Source organism: Bos javanicus, chromosome 10 (genome assembly GCF_032452875.1).
Source record: "Bos javanicus breed banteng chromosome 10, ARS-OSU_banteng_1.0, whole genome shotgun sequence".
NCBI classification, from domain to species: Eukaryota; Metazoa; Chordata; class Mammalia; order Artiodactyla; family Bovidae; genus Bos; species Bos javanicus.
Genome location: NC_083877.1, coordinates 24,956,469 through 24,980,218, shown reverse-complemented (window position 1 = coordinate 24,980,218; position 23,750 = coordinate 24,956,469). Strand labels below are relative to the sequence as shown.

General features: G+C 40.9%; 1 gene segment (V, D, J or C); it reads left to right on the top strand.

Moving 5' to 3' along the window:
* Nucleotides 1-12,536: 12,536 nt before the first annotated feature.
* On the top strand, nt 12,537-17,930 carry LOC133255914 (T cell receptor alpha variable 8-4-like). The segment is given in 3 exon segments: nt 12,537-13,308; nt 13,421-13,574; nt 17,852-17,930. Coding segments are annotated over 3 exon segments (279 nt in total).
* Nucleotides 17,931-23,750: the final 5,820 nt, after the last annotated feature.

Genomic DNA, 23,750 nt, shown 5'->3' with positions numbered 1-23,750 from the left:
TACTTTTTCTAGTTCTTTTAGTTGCAACTTTGCCTGTTAATTCTCAACATTTCTTCTTTTCTGACAAATATAATTTAAATTAATAAATTTGTCTCTAATTACAAATATTCCTTGACTTACAATGGTGTTATGTGCTAAAAACTGATCATAAGCTGATAATATCTTTAGTCAAAAGTTCATTTAATACACCTGAACTCTGAACATCATAACTCAGCCTAGCCTACCTTAAACATCTTCAGAACACTTATATTAGCCAACAGTTGGGCAAAATTATCTAATAGAAAGCCTATCTTATAATTTGATGCTGGCTACCACATGTAATTTATTTGGCACTGTGCTGAAGATGATAAGCTGAGTGGCTGTCTAGGTTCAGAATGGTTGTATGTTGCTTGTTTACCTTTGTGATCGAGTCACTGACTGGGAGCTGCAAGTTGCTGCTGATGTTCAGCATTAAAAGACAGCATCACACTAGCCCATGAAAAGATCAAAATTCAAAACTAGAAGTGCAGTTTCTACTGAATCCATATTATTTTTGTGCCATTGTAAAGTTGGAAAGCCATAAGTCAGGGACTTTCTGTACTGCTTTTGCTGCATCTTGCATGTTTTGATGTCATATATTAATTATTATTCAACTAAAATATTTCCATTTGAAGTGGGGATTTAATATCCTATGGGGATATTGTCAGGGACCTAAGAATGGCCAAACCCTGCCCTGCTCACCACTGGGAAGATTCCTGAAGATGCTGTATATATAGGCTTAATACAAACAGAAAGTGAAGAAGGACTTTTAGCTGACCCCTGGACCTAATTTCCTCCAGGACCTAATATCACTGGTCCTCTGATTACCTCTAGGAAAGGTGGGTTTGAGGTTCATGCCTAAGTAGAGTTTCTTACTTTCTTCTGAATCCAGAATAGCAAGCTCAGAATTCCTATAAGGATGAGGTGGAAAGATAGGACACACCTCAAATTGGCCAAGAGTTGATTTACTTTTCAGGCATCTGGGCTGAAAGAGAAAGAAGAGGCAGCCATTCCCAGGGCACTAAATTAGCCCTCTATAGAAATGCACTATCACAGGTAGGCAAAGACTTCAAAATGCAGGAGCTATTAGCAGAATAAGTGGACTCTGGAGTCCTATGTTTTAAGTTAGACTGAGAACTGATCTCCTGGGCTTCTCTGGTGGCTCAGATGGTAAAGAATCCTCCTGCAGTGCAGGAGACACGGGTTCAATCCCTGGGTCAAGAAGATCCCCTGGAGAAGGGATTGGCTACTCCCTCTAGTATGCTTGCTTGGAGAATTCCATGGACAGAGGAACCTGGCAGGATGCCGGCCATGGGGTCGCAAAGAGTTGACATGAATGAGCGACTAGCATTTTCACTTTTTTTTCAATATCCTACTCATAAATGGACTCTGAATGACAGAATCAGCCCTCCTCACTCTTCCTTTGTGGGTAGAAGAAGAGAGGAGGTTTACAAAGAAGGGAAGAAGAAGTGGAAGCTTCCTGATTCATGGAGAGAGACACAGGTATTCTTATCCATATCATCTGGTTTTGTTCAGTTTTAATCTTTTGGGTTTATAGCTTTATAGTCTGCCCAATGTCTTCAGTGGAATAGATCAGAGAATTATCATGAGATTCTTATTTCTACCTGACTTTTTGTCATTCTCATCTTCAACATCAGAGTCTTTATTATCATTTATTGAACCACTACCATATGTCAAGTCCATTGCTCAGCACTTTAGATACTCCTTCTGTAATCTAAAACCCACAAAGTAATATTAATCTATCCTCAGGTAAGGAAACTTAGCCTTAAACATGTTTAAAGATGAAGGGATTTCTGAGATAAATGTGGCAGGCAACATAAAATGAGAATTAAAAAAAAAAAAAAAACTCCAGAATTAAACAGTTTGAAAGTATTTCTGCTGTACAGCAGAAAGTAACATAACATTGTAAATCAGCTATACTCCAACAAGAATTAACTTAAAATTTAAATAACCAGTTTGAATAAGTGCCCCAAATCTTTGCAAGTCAGAAATAAGTCTACTTACTCTTTTGACAACTATACAGTATCTTGCCCCCACTAGACCTGGAACACCACCACAAAGCAATGAATCCCCAGTTCATAACCCTGCCCAGAGAGCAGTCCTGAACACCAGTCTCTTGTAACTTCCCAGCTGCCTCCCTTACACTCCACGTGGACTCTCACAGGCCCCTCTCCCTTGGCATCACCCAAACCCAGCCTCTGACTGGCCCCAAGCCTTTTCTGCCTCTGCCTGCCCCATGTCAGCCAATGGCAGCTCTGTCCCTGGGCAGTGCCTTCTTGTTCTCATACCCACAGCTGGCAAAAGTTTGGTCCCTCTGTTGGAATCCATCCCTTCCTCCTCTGTGTCCTCAGCCCCACCACTGCCCACTGGGATCAGTCTATCATAATGTATTGAATATTTGTATTGAAGGATATTTAAATATCCTTGCTGCATACAATATGCAATTTCATAATGTATTTATTAGGCTATTTCTTAAAAAATTCTCAGACAAGTGAAATTTCTGGCCAATGATATGTAAATAACACCTATGAATCTTATTTAGCTTATACTTCAGTTCAGTTGCTCAGTCATGTCCAACTCTTTGCGACCCCATGAACTGCAGTATGCCAGGTCTCCCTGTCCATCACCAACTCCCGGAGTCCATCCAAACGCATGTCGATTGTGTCGGTGATGCCATCCAACCATCTCATCCTCTGTTGTCCCCTTCTCTTCCTGCCCTCAATCTTTCCCAGCATCAGGGTCTTTTCAAATGAGTCAGCTCTTTGCATCAGGTGGCCAAAGTACTGGAGCTTCAGCTTCAACATCAGTCCCTCCAATGAACACCCAGGAATGATCTCCCTTAGGATGGACTGGTTGGATCTTCTCATAGTCCAAGGGACTCTCAAGAGTCTTCGCCAACACCACAGTTTAAAAGCATCAATTCTTCTGCGTTCAGCTTTCTTTATAGTCCAACATTCACATCCATACATGACCACAGGAAAAACCATAGCCTTGACTAGATGGACCTTTGTTGGCAAAGTAATGTCTCTGCTTTTTAATATGCTGTCTATGTTGGTCATAACTTTCCTTCTAAGGAGCAAGCGTCTTTTAATTTCATGGCTGAAATCACCATCTGCAGTGATTTTGGAGCCCCCCGAAATAAAGTCTGACACTGTTTCCACTGTTTCCCCATCTATTTCCCATGAAATGATGGGACAGGATGCCATGATCTCAGTTTTCTGAATGTTGAGTTTTAAGCCAACTTTTTCACTCTCCACTTTCACTTTCATCAAGAGGCTCTTTAGTTCTCCACTTTCTGCCGTAAGGGTGGTGTCATCTGCATATCTGAGGTTATTGATATTTCTCCCAGCAATCTTGATTCCAGCTGTGCTTCCTCTAGCCCAGCGTTTCTCATGATATACTCTGTACCTAAGTTAAATAAGCAGGGTGACAATATGCAGCCTTGATTTACTCCTTTTCCTATTTGGAACTAGTCTGCTGTTCCATGTCCAGTTCTAACTGTTGCTTCCTGAACCTGCATACAGGTTTCTCAAGAGGCAGATCAGGTGGTCTGGTATTTCCATCTCTTTCAGAGTTTTCCACAGTTTATTGTGCTTCAGCTATAGGATGTGAAAGTGCCCATTTCCTGATTTATCACACACATTGAATGTGAATATTATGATTCTTAACTCTTTTTGCAACTTGATGGCTGAGAAATGATATAAAGGGATTTTCAAGAAAGTGTGAATTAAAGAAAATAATTCTTAAGAACTGAAGTGGCAAGAGGAGGGAGCAGTTACAGGAATCTGAAGAGGTTCAGCTACAGCTGTGCAGTAAAACCTATGATTTCTTCTTTTCTTTTTTTTTTTTTTTTGTACTTCAAATTGCAAACTTACTTTTTTTTACTGTGTAATTTTTTTCATTTTTAAAAAATATAAATTTATTTAATTGGAGGTTAATTACTTTACAATGTTGTATTGGTTTTGCCATACATCAACATGAATCCACCACAGATATACACATATTCCCCATCCCGAACCCCCCTCTTTCCTCCCTCCCTGTACCTACGCTTACATTTCTCTCTAGGTACCTGTGTGTATTAGTTACTCATTAGTGTCTGAGTCTTTGCCACCCCATGGACTGTAGCCCACCAGGCTCCTCTGTCCATGGAATTTTCCAGGCAAGAATACTGGAGTGGGTTGTCATTCCTATCTCCAGGGGATCTTCCCCACCCAGAGATCGAACTTCGGTCTCCTGAATTGCAGGCAGATTCTTTACTGTTTGAGCCATCGGAGAAACCCCTCTATGTACATACTTAACCACATTCTACAAATCTGATGTGTTAAAAATTGTTTTCCCTAGGAGGAGGGAAAGAGGAGGGAAAGAGATAAGCATTTGTCTGGCAAGGCTGGGCTTGGTCCTGAGATGGTGGTGTTTCCATTGCAACCTCCCATTCTTGGCAGATGGGCTTCTGGCGCCGGCCTCCTCCATGCCTATGTGACTTGCTCTGATTGGCTGGGCTGTGTTTCCTGTAGAAAGGTTTGAAAACAAGAGGCAGCAAAGTAGATCTTTTATCCTGTGAGTCCTTGAACATTTTACAGACACAAGAACTCAGTTCTCAGTGAGTCTACATAACAGAAGGAATGGACAAATCCCTAAGCCTGCTCATCCTTTGGTTACAACTAGACTGTGAGTTAAAGGGATTTGGAAATGGGCAAAGAATTGGCAACTCCTGGATATTCCTCCCCAGGGAAGAGAGGAAGTCTGGGAGTTGTACCTGCATGGTTTCTGGGAGTTCCTGTAGAGAGCAAAAAAGTAAACTTAAAATTAGTTTTCAAAGAATAATCAGCCACTAACCAGCCTGTCTCTGTTTTCTCTTTCTGAACAAGGGTGAGCACTAAACAGGACGTGAGTCAGAGTCCTGAAGCTCTGAACGTGAGAGAGGGAGACAGCGTGGTTCTTAACTGCACTTACACTGACAGCGCTCTGTACTTCCTTCAGTGGTTCCGGCAGGATCCCGGGAAAGGGCTCACATCTCTATTGTCAATTCAGGCAAATCAGAAAGAACAAGCAAGTGGAAGAATTACAGTCTCGTTGGATAAATCATCAAGACACAGTGCTTTATACATTGCAGCTTCTCAGCACAGTGACTCGACCACCTATCTCTGTGCTGTGAGGCACAGTACACAGAGGGAACCTGTTCCCAGTATTCAAACTGCAGATGGGGCTCCAACCATGTCCTGTCTTGGCTCTGAGGAAACTTTTTCCATTAAGAAGATTTCTACATTGACTTTCTTTCCAGATAGAGGCAATTAGCAAGGGTAGGATGATTTGAGAGAATAGCACTGAAACATGTACATTACCATAGGTAACATAGATGACCAGTGCAAGTTCCATGCATGAAGCAGGGCCCCTGAAGCCCATGCTCTGGGACAACCCAGAGGGATAGGGTGGCAGGGGAGGTGGGAGGGGTGTTCAGGATGGTGGGGACCCAGGTATACCTATGGCTGATTCATGTTGATGTATGGCAAAAACCATCACAATACTGTAAAATAATTATCCTCCAATTAATATAAATAAATAAATTTTTTAAAAATCTGATAAAATGATCTAAAATTATACTATGAATACTTTGATCATTAGATTTTCATCAACTTCAATTTATTTTTATTTTTATTTTTTTTTAAATTGAAAGGCGAGTCCTTGTCCAGCCTCCGTGAGCTGGAGCCCAGAGGCCAATTCAAACCGCCCGTGACCGCCACCCGTTTTCAATTCGACCGCTTCCCAACTTCAATTTAAATAATAGTTTTACAATCTAAATGGGAAAAGAATTTAAAAAATAATAGACACATGTATGCAGGTCAGGAAGCAACAGTTAGAACTGGACATGGAACAACAGACTGGTTCCAAATAGGAAAAGGAATTTGTCAAGGCTGTATATTGTCACCCTGTTTATTTAACTTATTTGCAGAGTACATCATGAGAAACGCTGGACTGGAAGAAACACAAGCTGGAATCAAGATTGCCGGGAGAAATCTCAATAACCTCAGATATGCAGATGACACCACCCTTATGGCAGAAAGTGAAGAGGAACTCAAAAGCATCTTGATGAAAGTGAAAGTGGAGAGTGAGAAAGTTGGCTTAAAGCTCAACATTCAGAAAACGAAGATCATGGCATCTGGTCCCATGTCAGACACTTAGAAGTAAAGTGTCAGACTTTATTTTTATGGGCTGCCAAATCACTGCAGATGGTGACTGCAGCCTTGAAATTAAAAGACGCTTACTCCTTGGAAGGAAAGTTATGACCAACCTAGATAGCATATTGAAAAGCAGAGACATTACTTTGTCAACAAAGGTCAGTCTAGTCAAGGCTATGGTTTTTCCTGTGGTCAGGTATGGATGTGAGAGTTGGACTGTGAAGAAGGCTGAGTGCCGAAGAATTGATGCTTTTGAAGTGTGGTGTTGGAGAAGACTCTTGAGAGTCCGTTGGACTGCAAGGAGATCCAACCAGTCCATTCTGAAGGAGATCAGCCCTGGGATTTCTTTGGAAGAAATGATGCTAAAGCTGAAACTCCAGTACTTTGGCCACCTCATGTGAAGAGTTGACTCATTGGAAAAGACTCTGATGCTGGGAGGATTGAGGGCAGGAGGAGAAGGGGACGGCAGAGGATGAGATGGCTGGATGGCATCACTGACTCGATGGCCGTGAGTCTGGGTGAACTCCGGGAGTTGGTGATGGACAGGGAGGCCTGGCGTGCTGTGATTCATGGGGTCGCAAAGAGTCGGACACGACTGACCGACTGATCTGATCTGATCTGATATGTATAGCAGAATTGCTCTGATGTACACCTGAAACGAACACAACATTGTTAACCAGCTTTTCTCTAATGTAAAATGAAAAGTTAAAAAACAGTAGTTTTGTTGAGATTAAGTAACATTTCACACAGTTCACTCTTTCAAATGAACAACTAAGTGTGCTCTAGTATATTCACAACATGGCACAATCACTACCTCTATCTAGATTTGAAACCTTGTCATCACCCCAAAAGGAAACCACACACCCATGAAACAGTCACTCCCCATGCTCCCCATGCTCCCCATGCACATGTCCCTGGAAGCCACCAACCTGCTTTCTGACCATGGATTTACTTATTTTATGTATTTCATGCAAATGGAATCATACAATCCATGGCAATTTTGCATTGTTTATTTTACTTAGCATAATACTTCGGAAGTTCATTCAACTCAGGACCAATTGTTAGTGTTAGTTAGTGAAAGTCTCTTAGTCATGTCCAACTCTTTGTGATCCCATGGACTATACAGTCCATGGAATTCTCCAGGCCAGAATACTGGAGTGGGTAGCCTTTCAATTCTCCAGGGGATCTTTCCAACCCGGGGATCAAACCCAGGTCTCCTGCATTGCAGGGGGATTCTTTACCAGCTGAGCCACAAGGGAAGCCCAAGAATACTGGGTAGCCAATTCCTTCTCCAGTGGATCTTCCCTACCCAGGAATCGAACTGGGGTCTCCTGCATTGCAGGTGGATTCTTTACCAACTGAGTGATGAAGTGCTGGGAGCCAGCATGCGAGTTCCCACCCATGACAAGGTCATGCGGGAGAGCCCTGATGGGCAAGGCGAGTCAGGGCTCAAGGGCGCCCCCCCCTGGATCTGCCTGAGCGTCTACCTTCAAATCAGAATCTGTCTGTTTTTACTATTTTACGACTTTCACCAACTCTTCTGACATTAAGGGGGGGCTATCCCCGATCACCTTTCTCTGAAGAAAATCAACTTAAAACTCTAGTTAATAAGTCTCCTAGGCATAATAGGAGTATTTCAATTCAAACCCCCCTGATGACTTTCTAGCTTGCCTGACAGGTTTGTTCAGATTCACAGCCTCCCAACCACGAGAGGCACGGGAAGCTTAAGATATTCTAACAATGCAGAGCTTCTCAGATAGTTAAAATTCTTAGAATAGGACTAGTAGAGATTTCTTTGTTGAGCTAATGCTTGCTGCCAAGTTTCCATATCCCTTACCTACTGTGTCCCTGGGAGTGTATTGATTAATATAGTTGGTGTATAGAAATGGAAGTAGTAGCTTTAATGTTTGTAACCTTGGACCCTTGAGTTAATTCTTTTCTTGTTATAGTCCACCACACTTTTGCCCTATAGGAATGCAACTTTATCTAATGCTTTCGGAGGGTGGCGCCTGACTTTAGAATAATCACCTTTAGAGAAAAACAAGTTTTCTGAAGAAAGGGTCATAAAATGTTAACAGGCCTCCTGGCCAGAAGATGATGTAAGTCACCTAAAGCTTTTGCATATGGTAAGTTTGCAGAAAGAAAGCCTGGCTTCGATAAGGATGAAGGACTGCTGACCTTGCATGACTCTACCCCTCCCCGCCCCATTATCCTCTATGCACAACTTAAGGTATAAAAACTACTTTGGAAAATAAAGTGTGGGCCTTGCTCACAGAAGCTTGGTCTCCCCATGTTGTTCTTTCTCTTTGCTTTTCCTTTTCAGGCTGATCCCCTGGAGCGCAGGGGCCCTCTGTGTTCACTTTCCTGCCTGGGCTTCTAAGACCCACTTGAGAAGGTGCCTAAGGTGGGGCACCTTCAGCTATTCGAGAGGGCGCCTGCAGCCTATGTGAACAGAGCAAGTCCCGTGCTGGGGCTTTATTGGCTTTCTGCATAAACTAAGGAATATCAGCCTCTTTTCTCTCCTCTATTTTCTTAACTGCAAAATTCTTTCCTTATCTCTTTCTCCTTTTATCTATTGTTTATCTTTTAATTGCCAATGCCGTCCTCCCGAGGGAATCCCTGGACCCAACCGGGGCTGGACCCCGGTAATGAAGGAAGCCCAGGACCAACTGGAGAAAGACAAATGTTCATCCTTAACCAATCACATAGGATGCCATACTGCTAATTAGCCTGCTGACATTGTCCCTGTTCTTCCCACCCTCCTCCACCCGTCAGTTTTGCTAGAAGTTTGTCAGTTTTACTGATTCTCTTAAAGAACCAACTCTTTGTTTCATTGATTTTCTCTATTGTTTATCTCTTTTAAATTTCATTGATTTCTCCTTTTATCTTTATTATTTTCTTGTGCTTGTTTTGGATTAATTTATATTTTCCTTGTATAGGTTCTTCAAGTAGAAGCTTAGATAATCTATCTGAAATTTATTCTTTTTTAACATTTGCATGTACTGCTAAAATTTCACTCTCCATACTTCTTTGCTCTGTCTCCCAAATTTTGGTGTGTGTATTTTAATTTTTACTCAATTCATGAGAAATTCAATGATTTCCCTTGAGACAGTCTCTATGACCTATAGATTATTAAGAATTGTGTTGTTTGGTTGCCAAATGTTTGGGAATTTTCCTGTATCTTTCTGTTATTTATTTATACTATTATTTCATTGTGGTTGGAGAACATACTCTTTCTATTTCTGCTTTTTACATTAGATTTGTTGAGTTTTTTTAGGTCCCAAGATTTGGACTTCAGTTCAGTTCAGTTCAGTTCAGTTCAGTCGCCCAGTCGTGTCCGACTTTTTGCGACCCCATGAATCGCAGCATGCCAGGCCTCCCTGTCCATCACCAACTCCTGGAGTTCACTCAGACTCACATCCATCGAGTCAGTGATGCCATCCAGCCATTTCATCCTCTGTCGTCCCCTTCTCCTCCTGCCCCCAATCCCTCCCAGCATCAGTCTTTTCCAATGAGTCAACTCTTCACATGAGGTGGCCAAAGTACCTGGTATATATTCCATGGACACTTGAAAAGAAGTATATTCTGCTCTGGTTGGGTGGAGTGTTGTATAGCTGACTATTAAATCCTACTGGTTAATAGTGTTATTGAGTTCTTCTATACATCTGCTGATTTTCTGGCAAGTTATTCTATCAGTTGTTGAGAGAGGAATATTGAAGTATTTAACTATGTTTCTAGATTTGTCTCTTCTTTTTAGTTCTAATTTTTGTTCCACTTATTTTTCAGCTCTGTTAATTGGTACATATACATTTAGGATTGCTATGTCTTCTTGGTAAATTATCCTCTTCATCAGTAGATAATATTTCTCTGTCTCTGGTAATTTTCTTTGTTCAGCAGCCTGTCTAATTTATCTGATACTAATATAGCCATTATACTTCCTTCTTTTTTTTTTGGCTTTGTCCACCTCACAAAGCCTCCAAAAAATGTGAGCAGCACAGCCTATATTTCTTCTGAGGCTTTGATTAATGTTTGCATAATACGTCTTTTTCCATCCTTTTACTTTCAAGTTGAGTATGTTTTATTTGAAATGAATTTCTTTCAGACAGTTATAGTTGGGTCATGTTTCTTAATCCACTTTTTGTCTGATCTGTTTTGTCACTGGTGTGTTCAGATCAACTTCTGTGTCTTAGTTTTTGTGTGTAGATCACTTGCTTTTAATGTCTTGATATTTTAGGTCTTAACCTTCCATTTGATTTTTTGTTTGTGCTTTTTTTGGTCCCCTATGTTTTTCCTTCTAACCTCCTGTGAGTTATTCAACATTTTCTAGGATTATACTTCAATTTATCTGCAGTGTTGTGTGTGTGTGTGTGTGAGTTGTTCAGTTGTGTCTGACTCTTTGTGACCTCATGGACTGTAGCTTACCATGGAATTCTCTAAGCAAGAATATTGGAGTGGGTAGCCATTCTCTTGTCCAGGGCATCTTGTCTGCCCAGAGACTGAACCCAGGTCTCCCACATTGTAGGAAGATTCTTTTACGGTCTGTCACAAGGGAAGCTCCTATAACATTTAGCTGTGTCTTGTTGTATAGCTGTTTTTATATGGTTGCTTCAGTTATTGAATTTACATAACACAGTCTATTGTTAATATTATTTTACCTATTTGAATGAAATGTATAAATATTGCCTCCCGTTACACCTATTTATTCTCCCCTATATGTGAACCGGGAACTTCCTGATGTTCAAGCTGGTTTTAGAAAAGGCAGAGGAACCAGAGATCAAATTGCCAACATCCGCTGGATCATGGAAAAAGCAAGAGAGTTCCAGAAAAACATCTAATTCTGCTTTATTGACTATGCCAAAGCCTTTGACTGTGTGGATCACAATAAACTGTGGAAAATTCTGAAAGAGATGGGAATACCAGACCACCTGACCTGCCTCTTGAGAAGTCTGTATGCAGGTCAGGAGGCAACAGTTAGAACTGGACATGGAATAACAGACTGGTTCCAAATAGGAAAAGGAGTACCTCAAGGCTATATATTGTCACCCTTCTTATTTAAGTTGTGCTCAGAGTATATCATGAGAAATGCTGGACTGGAAGAAGCACAAGTTGGAATCAAGATTCCCGGGAGAAATATCAATAACCTCAGATATGCAGATGACACCACCCTTATGGCAGAAAGTGAAGAGGGACTCAAAAACCTCTTGATGAAAGTGAAAGTGGAGAGTGAAAAAGTTGGCTTAAAGCTCAACATTCAGAAAACGAAGATCATGGCATCCGGTCCCACCACTTCATGGGAAATAGATGGGGAAACAGTGGAAACAGTGTTAGACTTTATTTTTCTGGGCTCCAAAATCACTGCAGATGGTGACTGCAGCCATGAAATTAAAAGACGCTTACTCCTTGGAAGGAAAGTTATGACCAACCTAGATAGCGTATTCAAAAGCAGAGACATTATTTTGCCAACAAACGTTCGTCTAGTCAAGGCTATGGTTTTTCCAGTGGTCATGTATGGATGTGAGAGTTGGACTGTGAAGAAGGCTGAGTGCCGAAGAATTGGTGCTTTTGAAGTGTGGTGTTGGAGAAAACTCTTGAGAGTCCCTTGGACTGCAAGGAGATCCAACCAGTCCATTCTGAAGGAGATCAGCCCTCGGATTTCTTTGGAAGGAATGATGCTAAAGCTGAAACTCCAGTACTTTGGCCACCTCATGCGAAGAGTTGACTCATTGGAAAAGCCTCTGATGCTGGGAGGGATTGTGGGCAGGAGGACAAGGGAACGACAGAGGATGAGATGGCTGGATGGCATCACTGACTCGATGGCCGTGAGTCTGGGTGAACTCCGGGAGTTGGTGATGGACAGGGAGGCCTGGCGTTCTGCGATTCATGGGGTCGCAAAGAGTCAGACACGACTGAGCAACTGATCTGATCTGATTGTAAAATAATTTTCTTTATTATTTCCTCCATGTATGTTTAGAGCCTCATTAGACAGTGTTATAATTTATACCAGATATATAATTATATTATTATATATATAATATGCTGTATTTTCACCAAATATAATTGAGGAAATTCAAGAGGAAAAGTCTATTGTATTTATCCATAAATTTGCTTATTGTATTCTTTATTCTTTCTTGTTGTTTCAAGACTCCTTCTTTTATAATTTTATTTCTGTTTATAGAGCTTCCTTTAGACATTATTAGGATAGGTGTTCTGGTGACCACTTTTTTTAATTTTCCTTCATCTGAGAATGTCTCAATTTCACCTTTATTAGTGAAGGCTTCTGGATTAATGGTATTTCCTTCTGACTCATAGTTAAATCTGGAAACTAAAAAAATTGTAACATTGTGATTTTATGTTTCATTCTAAAAATTATTTTGTATCCAACACTTAAAAGTTGAAGTATAGCTGATTGACAATGTTATGCTAATTTCTTCTGTAGAGCAAAGTGACTCAGTTATACATATATAGATTTTCTTTTTTATTTTCTTTTCCATTATGGTTTACCCCTGGATATTGAAAATAGTTCCCTGTGCTATCCAGTAACACAGGGAATTTTAAAATCACAATTCTGTGTTTTTTAAAAAAGCAAATTTAATACAGTTCAAGGCTGACAACATATAAATCCTCTTCTGTACATAATCATAATGCTTTGGAATTCAACCACAGAAGGGAAATAAAAAGGTGGGGCGTGTTAATGAGAACAGTGAACTTCTCCGTAGTTCTCAATTTGGCCTCTGGAGGGCACTGCTGCTTAAATTGGAAATTGCTTTTCTGTAAAAGATCATAAGAACCTCACAAAACCCTTATGGTTTAAAGAGATATTCTGATCATTTTTTACACAGTGAGATGTAAAGCATCTCAGACACCAAAGGTAGGCATTTTGTTAAGACAACTTCTCTTCCTAACAACCTCCCTACAACCTCCATCAGAAGAAATATAAATCCTTTGTCATTCTTATTCAGAGAAACCTGGGTTCAAGTCAGCCAGTCTTCAGACTTATTTGTGGGAAACCTGTTAGAAAGGAGCTCACTGCCTCTTCACTGCTCTACTATGACCTTGGTGTTCACCTTGATGCTTGAGATGCTCCTGTTTCTGAGTGAGTACTACTCCATTTTACTCCTTTGTCCACACGTGGAATATTGCTCCGTGTTGAATAGAGACTTTTTGTTTTAGCTGAGTTCACTGATTCAGCATTGGTGTTTCAGCAGGAGCTGGAACCCAGTCAGTGACCCAGCCTGATGACCACATCACTGTCTCTGAAGGAGCCCGTCTGGAGCTGAAGTGCAACTACTCATCTTCTGTTTCACTGTCTCTCTTCTGGTACGTGCAGTACCCCAACCAAGGACTCCAGCTTCTCCTGAAGTACGTGTCTGGAGACAATCTTGTTTCAGGCATCAAAGGTTTTGAGGCTGAATTTAGGAACAGTGAGATGTCCTTCCACCTGAGGAAAATACCAGCTCATTGGAAAGACTCGGCCAAGTACTTCTGTGCTCTGAGTGACACAGTGCCTGGGACTGCAGGAGGAGCTGAACACAAACCTCCTGGGACACTGTAGCTCAGTCTTTGTTATATTTAGGAAGTTGGCATGCTCTGTGAAGGCAAACAGTACAGACAATACAGAATCCTGGATGTGTTTGGTTCCCATGGGCATCTTAGATTTTTCTTTTCTTCATTTTTTCTTTTTTTTTTTTTTCTATTCTTTTTTCTTTATCATTTTACAAAGGAAGGACTTCTATTTTCTGAAGTTTGGAATTTTTGTCCTCCAGAATCAGAATTCCAAGGAAAATGAAGCCATATAATTTTCAACAAGCTGGAGAAAGTTACTTACTCTGGTGTCATTTGGAATAGTGATGGGCTGAGTTATAATAGTTTGAGGTTGGCCATGTGAGTTGATATAACACAAGTCAGAAAATTTGCTTTACAATATTGATCTCATCTCTCAAGCAAACAAAAAACCCAGGACAATGGCTTATTTCTAACTGCATTATCTTCAGACTATTTTTCTAGTATCCTTAGAGGCTTCTTTCCTTAAAGGACTTCAACTCTTTGACTAAGCATTTGGGACTGGTGCAGCTAATTACTGCTGGCACTAAAGAATGTATATCGGTGACCTTTCCAAAAACAGTACGTGTGAAACAATAAAAGGCTTCCTTTATTTATCAGTCCCCAATAATACGCTTCCCAGGTGGTGTAATGTCTGCCTGCCAATGCAGGAGACACAAGGGCATCCTCCCTAATGAGGAGGAAGATGAAGAGTGCAGTGAAGAGGTGGTTAAAACATCTTTATGGGGCAGTTCTTCTGGGTCTGTGTTTATCTTTGGCCAGATATCTCTTTCCTTTTCCAGCATCAGACCTGTTTTAGGACACTCTGGAAAGATGCATAGGCATCTTTTGCGTCTTGTGCTGGATGCCAGCACAGAGCTTTGTGGGATGCTTGGCATTATCTGTTATGAGGTGGTGCCACCTCCTTTTTGAGCACCATGGAGTATTTCTGTGCCTGTGCAGTTTTCCTTGACCTCTTGACCTCAGAAGTCGTCACTTTTTTACTCTAGCAGAGCTCAGCTCTTGCTGTTAATTGTCTTAGTTCAGTTCAGTTCAGTCACTAAGTCGTGTCTGACTCTTTGTGACCCCATGAACCACAGCACACCAGGCCTCCTTGTCCATCACCAACTCCCGGAGTTTACTCAAACTCATGTCCATCGAGTCGGTGATGCCATCCAGCCATTTCATCCTCTGTCGTCCCCTTCTCCTCCTGCTCCCAATCAGTCCCAGCATCAGAGTCTTTTCCAATGAGTCAACTCTTTGCATGAGGTGGCCAAAGTACTGGAGTTTCAGCTTTAGCATCATTCCTTCCAAAGAACACCCCAACTGATCTCCTTTCAGTCCAAGGGACTCTCAAGAGTCTTCTCCAACACCGCAGTTTAAAAGCATCAATTCTTTGGTGCTTAGCTTTTCTCACAGTCCAACTCTCACATCCATACATGACTACTGGAAAAACCATAGCCTTGACTAGACAGACCTTTGTTGGCAAAGTAATGTCTCTGCTTTTGAATATGCTATCTAGGTTGGCCATAACTTTCCTTCCAAGGAGTAAGCATATTTTAATTTCATGGCTGCAATCACCATCTGCTGTGATTTTGGAGCCCCCCAAAATAAAGTCCAAGGTAAGAGAAACCCAAGTAAGATGGTAGGTGTTGCGAGAGGGTATCAGAGGGCAGACGCACTGAAACCATAATCACAGAAAACTAGTCAATCTAATCACATGGAGAACAGCCTTGTCTAACTCAATGAAATTAAGCCATGCTGTGTGGGGCCACCCAAGACAGGCGGGTCATGCTGGAGAGGTCTGACAGGGTGTGGTCCACTGGAGAAGGGAATGGCAAACCACTTCAGTATTGCCTTGAGAACCCCATGAACAGTATGAAAAAGCAAAATGATAGGATACTGAAAGAGGAACTCCCCAGGTCGGTAGGTGCCCAATATGCTGCTGGAGATCAGTGGAGAAATAACTCCAGAAAGAATGAAGGGATGGAGCCAAAGCAAAAACAATACCCAGTTGTGGATGTGACTGGTGATAGGAGCAAGGTCTGATGCTGTAAAGAGCAATATTGCATAGGAACCTGGAATGTTGTGTCCATGAATCAAGGCAAATTGGAAGTGGCCAAACAGGAGATGGCAAGGGTGAATGTGGACATTCTAGGAATCAGCGAACTAAAATGGACTGGAATGGGTGAATTTAACTCAGATGACCATTATATCTACTACTGTGGGCAGGAATGCCTTAGAAGAAATGGAGTAGCCATCATGGTCAACAAAAGAGTCCAAAATGCAGTACTTGGATGCAATCTCAAAAACTACAGAATGATATCTGTTCATTTCCAAGGCAAACTATTCAATATCACAGTAATTCAAGTCTATTCCCCAACCAGTAATGCTGAAGAAGCTGAAGTGGACCGGTTCTATGAAGACCTACAAGACTTTTAGAACTAACACCCAACTGTCTTCGTTACTGAGTCTAATTAGCATGACAGGTTAATGAATCTGAGAGACGAGGTGTTGGGGCAAGGACTTTATTTGGAAAGCTGGCTGACCAAGAAGAGGGCAGACTAATGTCTCAAAATAATCATCTTGTCTGGGTCTGAATGCCAGGTTCTTTTACAGAACAGGGAAGGGGAAGGTGAGGAAACAAAAAGGCAAAATTAATCTTGCAAACATCTCCTAGAATGGCAAGCCTCAGGCAGGGGATGTATTAATTTCTTCTTTCCTACCATCCACAGGTGGACAGGCCATGAACAAAAGCACTTTAGCAGTCAGGCAGAGGGGTTGATTCTCTGAGGCAGCCCATTATGTATGATTATAATAACAAAAGCAATGAAAAGCAAGTCAAAGGAACAGTTCCAACAGGTAGAATTGGTTCTTCCCTCAGTGCTTGGAGTGTGTAGGAAAAACAAAGCTTGAAGCTTACTCTGCTTGACACATACCAGCTGTCTAGCCCAGGGGCCCATCTACCTCCTGCTTCCGAAACTCATCCCGAGTTTTTGAAACTCATCCCGAGTTTTTGAGTGCTCAGTCGCTTAGTCGGGTCTTACTCTTTGCCATCCTGTGGACTGTAGCCCACCAGGCTCCCCCGGCCATGGGATTTTCCAAGCAAGAATACTGGAGCTGGTTGCCATTTCCCAGGGGATCTTCCAGACTCAGGGATTGAACCCCCATCTGTTTCGTCCCCTGCATTGGCAAGTATATTCTTTACCGCTCCATCCCCTGGAAAACTCTTTCAAATGGGGGTTAGTACTAACAGAGAATAATTTTGTGTGAAGGAAAGCTAAATCATTATCGGCATATAAGAAGCATGCTTTTTGATGAATATTCCTTTCAGTTAATAGCTCTGCCTTATTCCTGATTCAAGCACTAGCCATTTATGACCATAATGCAAAATATCTATATTTGTATTGATTGTTATTATCTTTATCTATGTCATTATCTTTATCCATAGCTCTCAGGAAAGTCCCCTGGATCAAACAGGGACTCATAAAAGATTAGATGGAAAATTTTGAAGTATAGATATCAGCTTTTTCTGACTTTTTTCCACTTTTATTGCCTAAGATTTATTTATTAATATATATCAGGAGAAAATATGAACGTCCATTTCACAAGTTCAAAATTATGTATAAAACATTGAATGTCACCTTTTCCCTCCACTCTCACCCCTCTTTAATCTGTTTTTAGTTCAGTTGAGACCAAAGGGTGGGGCTTCCTGTCACAGAGTGGCAGCTGAGCAGGGTTTGTTGGCTGAGCTGATTGGCTGCAGGAGGTGAAACATCCAGACAAGTCATGACACTCACCACCCTGGGTTTGCTATGTATTTTGTGAATATTTTCCAGCAACAAGGCAAAGAGTCATGAAAAGGCTAGTAGACACTGTACTGGGGCTTTTGTTTGCCCAGGTTTGCTGTGAGTTGGGGCTGCCCCACAGGGGAATCTGAAGGAATGAGCAGCTTCTCTTTTGTTGAAGGAGGGAGAGGAGCTGACAAGTCCTGCAGACTGTCTATCCTTATCATTTATGGGGTTGGGGGTGTACTTTCCGGGTTTTGCAGGAGCTCTGTGACCCTCACCTGTGACTGTTTCTCTCCTTCTCATCAGGTGTGAGAGGGATGGATGTGGCGCAGAGTCCCCCAGCCCTGAGTCTCCAGGAGGGAGCCAGCTCTACTCTGCAGTGTAACTTCTCCACCTTCGCAGACAGTATGCAGTGGTATCTTCAGAACCCCGGGGGCCGCCTCATCCACCTGTTTTACGTTCCTTCAGGGACAAAGCGAGATGGAAGATTAAATGCCACGACAGTCCCTACAGAACGCCACAGCTCACTGCACATTTCCTCTTCGCAGACCACAGACTCAGGCACTTACTTCTGTGCTGTGCAGCACAGTGCTCCCCAGGCACCTGCAGCCTCTACACAGCCTCTACCGTCCGCGGGGTTCAGACCTCCTCCAGCCACAGTCACACCGTGAGGCCACCACAGGGCATTTGCAGTGCTTAACGTTACTCACCTACATCAGTACAGTTTAAACCACAGATACTTTTTGGCCCTACAGATTACGGACTTTAGTCTTTATCTTCCCTTCTCAATCTGTGTCTCCTTCTGCACTAGAAACTTCTAACTGGGAACCATCAGTGTAGTTGATAAGAGGATAGAATTAAAATAAATATTTAACCACATCTTCCCAGGTGGTTCAGTGATAAAGAATCTGCTTACTGATGCAGGAGACGCAGGAGACATGGGTTTGATTCCTGGGTGGGGAAGATCCTCTGGAGGAGGAAATGGTAAACCATTCCAGTATTCTTGGGAAATACTGGGAAATCTCATGGACAGAAGAGCCTGGCAGGCTAACCATCCATGGGGTCTCAAAGAGTTGAACATGACTGAGTGACAGAGCATGCTTGCTGAACTCAAAAATGTTAAAAAGTGAAAGGAATTAAACGAAATCACTCCAATAAAGATATTATCCAGCTTAGTTGCCTTCTCCAGAATGTTCACATCTGTCTCACCATGAAGTATTCCAACAGACAACTGCAAATATTTACATGCCATCCTACTACTGTGGAAAGCAAAGAAAAAATGTTTGCTCAATGTTTAACATGAACTTGATAAGTTAAAACAAATGAATTCTCTTATAATTCTGGGTTGAAGAAGTATGAAATCAATTTTACTGGTTACAGTCATGATCTTGGCTGGTTGGTTCCTTCAGAGTCGGACCCGACTGAAGTGACTTAGCAGCAGCAGTAGCAGAGGCTTTAAGGAAGAATCCATTTCCTTGCATTTTTCTAGCTTCTGGAGGTCACTTGGATTCCTTGGGTCATAGCCCTTCCTTGAATCACTGCAACCTCTTACTTCTACCACCTCAGCTCCTTTCTCTTCTGGAGTCAAAAACTCTTCTGCTTCTAAGGTGTAGGAAATTAGTAAATAAACAGAAACTCATTTAAATAGAGTTGGGAGACAGGGGGAGCTCTCATACTCTGTGAAGATAACAGGATTAAAGGGCTGAAGAAATATACCACCTCTTTTCCAGGCAAACACTGGGCCAGTGAAAAACCATGGACTCTGTTCACTCTGTGTGTGTGTGTGTGTGCGCGCGCACAGGGGCTTCTCTTGTTGTGGAGTACTGTCTCTAGAGTGCATGGGCTCAGTAGTTGCAGCACATGGGCTCTCTAGTTATGGCACATGGGCTTAGTTGCCTGGTGGCCTGTGGGATCTTAGGTCCCTACCAGGATTGAACCGCGTCCCCTGCATTGGAAGGCAGATTCTTAAGCCCTGGACCACCAGGGACATCCCAAAGTAAACAGATGTAAATGTCTGTTTACAGTAGCCCTCCCAACTTCCCTTTCTTTTCTCTTGTCCTGTGGGGACTAGCATGAGGCTTGCCATGGTTGCAGACCCCAAATTGCAATCCTTTGCTGATCCCAAATAAACTCATCTTTCTAGAGAAATATCTGATAGTCTTTTTTTTTTTTTCATGTCAGCAAAGGATGCATGGTTATGTATAGGACCTACCCAGATAATCCAGAATAATTCATATCAAGATCCTTCAACTAATCCCACACTCAAAGTCTACTTTGCCACATTTTAATCTAAAACTTTTAAAATTGAAACGTAGTTGACTTACAATACTATATTAGTTTCAGATGTACAGCATAGTCATTTGACATTTTTGATAAATTACATACCATACAAAATTACTTTAAAATATTGATCATATTTCCTTTGGCATACATTACAAACTTGCAATTTGTTTATTTTATAACAGAGTGTGTGCCTCTTGATTCCTCTCACCTGGTTCACGCCTACACTCCTCTCCCATCAGTGACCACTAGTTTTTTCATTATGTCTGTGAGTCTGTTTCTGTTTTGTTATATTTGTTTGTTTTGTTTTTCAGATTCCACATATATGTATTAAAACATACAGTTTATTTGTCTCACTCTGACTTATTTCAATAAGTATAATACCCTCTGGGTCTATCCATGTTGTTCCAAATGGCAAGATTTTACTTTTTTATGGTAATATTTCACTATTTATATCTATATTGATCTATCTATCATCTAGATCTTCTTTATCCATTCATCTATGATACGAATGAACACTGAGATGTCTTCAAGATCTTGACTATTGTATATAATGTTTCTGTGAGCATTGGGGCACCTGTATATTTTTAAACTAGCTCTTCTGTTCTCTTTGGATAAATACCCAGGAGTGGAAGTTCTGGATCATGTAGTAGTTCTAGTTTTAATTTTTAAAAAAAAGTTGTCAGTCAGTTTGCTGTTATCTTTCCCACCACAGCCACCAAAACCAGATAGGATCCCAATGGCTATCTCGCCCTTCCCCCCAGAGGTGCTGCCTCCTTTCTGAGCACCTGAGGAAAGATAAGACTCCAGGTCGCAGGCATCATTCCATTTTAATCTGGGGAGGGCAGAGCGGGAGAATTTCCATACTGCTTTCCACAGAGGCTGCACCAATTTATATTACTACCAGCAGTGCACAAAGATTCCCTGTTCTCCACATCCTCACCAACCCTTGTTATTTCTTGCCTTTTTGATGACAGCCCTCATGTTCTTGCCTGGAGAATCCCAGGGACGGGGAAGCCTGGTGGGCTGCCTTCCATGGGGTCGCACAGAATCAGACACGACTGAAGCGACTTAGCAGCAGTAGCAGCAGCAGCTAGTAAGGTGATTTGCTCATTTGTTGTTCTGATTTGCACTTTACTGATGACTAAAGACATTGAGCATCTTTTCATGTACCTGTTGGCCATCCATATACCTTTTTTTGTAAAATGCCTATACAGGTCCTCTGCCTAATTTAAAATAAGATTATGTATTTGATATTAAATGTACAAGTTCTTTATATATTTTGGATATTAAATCCTTGGTGACATGTTGTTTGCAAATATCTTTTCCCTTTCAGATTTCCTTTTCTTTGTGTTAATGGTTTTCTTCTCTGTGCAAGAGTTTTTTTTTTTTTTTTTTCTCTAATTTTATTTTATTTTTAAACTTTACATAATTGTATTAGTTTTGCCAAATATCAAAATGAATCCGCCACAGGTATACATGTGTTTCCCATCCAGAACCCTCCTCCCTCCTCCCTCCCCATACCATCCCTCTGGGCTGTCCCAGTGCAGAGTTTAGTTTGATTAGAAAAAATATTATAAAGATGAATGTCACAAAGCATACTGTTTATATTTTCTTTTAGGAGTTTTATGATTTCAGCTCTTACATATTAGTCTTTAAAACATTTTGAGTTATTTTAATTCATGTTGTGAGAAAAATTTTTAGTTTCATTCTTTTACATGTAGCTGTTCAGTTTGCTCAAAACTTACTTATTGAAGAATCTGTCTTTGTCTCCACTGTATATTCTTGCCTCTTTTATCATAGATTGATTGATCATAGGTACATGGGTTTATTTTGATTCTATTTTGTCCCATTTATCTATGTCTGTTTTTGTGCCAGTACCATACAATTTTGGATTACTATGACTGTGTAGCATATTTTCATATCAGAGAGTGTAGATTTTCAACTTTGCTCTTTTTTCTCAAAATTGCTTTGGCTGTTGAGGTCTTCTATGGTTCCATACAAATTTTAGGATTATTTTTTTCTAGTTCTATGAAAAATGCCATGGGTAATTTGATGAGGATTGCATTGAATCTGTAGATTGTTTTGGGTGTATGGATATTTTAGCAATATTAACTCTTTCAGTCCATGAACACGAGATATCTTTCTGTTTATTTGTATTGTCTTAAATCATTTTTATCAATTCTTACAGTTCTCAAAGTACAGATCTTTCAATTCCTTTGTTGCAATTATTGCTAATTATTTTATTCTCTTAGAGTCAATTGTAAATTGGAGGTTTTCTTAAATTCTTTTTCTTATAATTCATTATTAGTATATAGAAATGCAAAAGATTTCTATATATTAATTTCATACTCTGCAACTTTACTGAGCTTTACTTTCATTTATTTATCCTAGTAGCTTTTTGATGGTACCTTACAATTTTCTATTGGAGAAGTCAGTGGCACCCGACTCCAGTACTTTTGCCTAGAAAATCCCATGGACGGAGGAGCCTGGTGGGCTGCAGTCCATGGAGTCGCTAGAGTTGGACACGACTGAGTGACTTCACTTTTCACTTTCGTGCATTGGAGAAGGAAATGGCAACCCACTCCAGTGTTCTTGCCTGGAGAATCCCAGGGATGGAGAAGCCTGGTGGGCTGCCGTCGATGGGGTCACACAGAGTAGGACACGACTGAAGCGACTTAGCAGCAGCAGCAGCAGCAGGCTTCTTGTCACTTCCATTGCACTGGGTTTTCTTTCCATTTAGCTTCCACTGAATGAGCTTTTGCCAAGCTGTGCTTCTGCCGTGCTTAGCCTCTGCCTCTCAAGGGCCAATCTGAGATTGTTTCACCCAGGTTAAATCCAAGAAATGGCACCAGATATGTCGGGAGATTGTGTAATTTCCTCAGTTCTGTCTCGCTGCAGCAAAAATTCGAACTGGTGGACCCGTGTTACAGCCCTGTTACAGCTCAGCTTTATTTGGCAAGCAAAGGAAAAATACATCCTTGAGGCATGAGGGCGGGCTGATCCAAAAGGGGCAAACAGCTCAATTTTGGCTCCTCTTTTTATTTTTTCTCCTCCCCCTGAGCCTGCCCTATGTAAATTGGGCTAGCCAAGAGTACTGTTTGTTTCACCTGAGGTTCTCAGTCTGGTCCTCAAACCTTCCTTTGTTCTATTTTTGTGGTTTCCCCCCCCCCTTTCTTTGTCTTTTAGCCACTGCTAATTGGGACTCTTTTTTTCCTATTCTAACAGAAGGAGTATAAATATACAGTCAAGTTTCATCAAGTCTAATAATGTCTTTGGGATTGAAACTGACCCAGAAATCATGGAATTATTTATTTTAATGGCAAGTGAATGAAAGTCACTCAGTCGTGTTCAGTCCATAAACACGAGATATCTTTCTATTTATTTGTATTGTCTTAAATCATTTTTATCAATTCTTACAGTTCTAAAAGTACAGGTCTTTCAATTCCTTTGTTGAAATTATTGCTAATTATTTTATTCTCTTAGATTCAATTGTAAATTGGAGGTTTTCTTAAATTCTTTTTCTTATTATTCATTATTAGTATATAGAAATGCAAAAGATTTCTATATATTAATTTCATACTCTGCAACTTTACTGAGCTTTACTTTCATTTATTTATCCTAATAGCTTTTTGATGGTACCTTACAATTTTCTATACACAACATCATGTCATTTGCAAATAGTGGCAGTTTCTTTCTTCAAATTTGGATGCCTTTTCTTTCTTTTTCATATCTGATTGCTATGGCTAGGACTTCCAGTACTATGTTAAATAGAAGTGGTGAGATTTGCAGACTTTTCTTGTTTAAGTTCTTAGAGAAAAAGCTTTCATTTTTTAAAACAATTGATTGTGATGTTAGCTGTTGGTTTGTCATAAATAACCTTCATTATTTTGAAGTACATTTTCCCCATACCAAGTTTATTGAG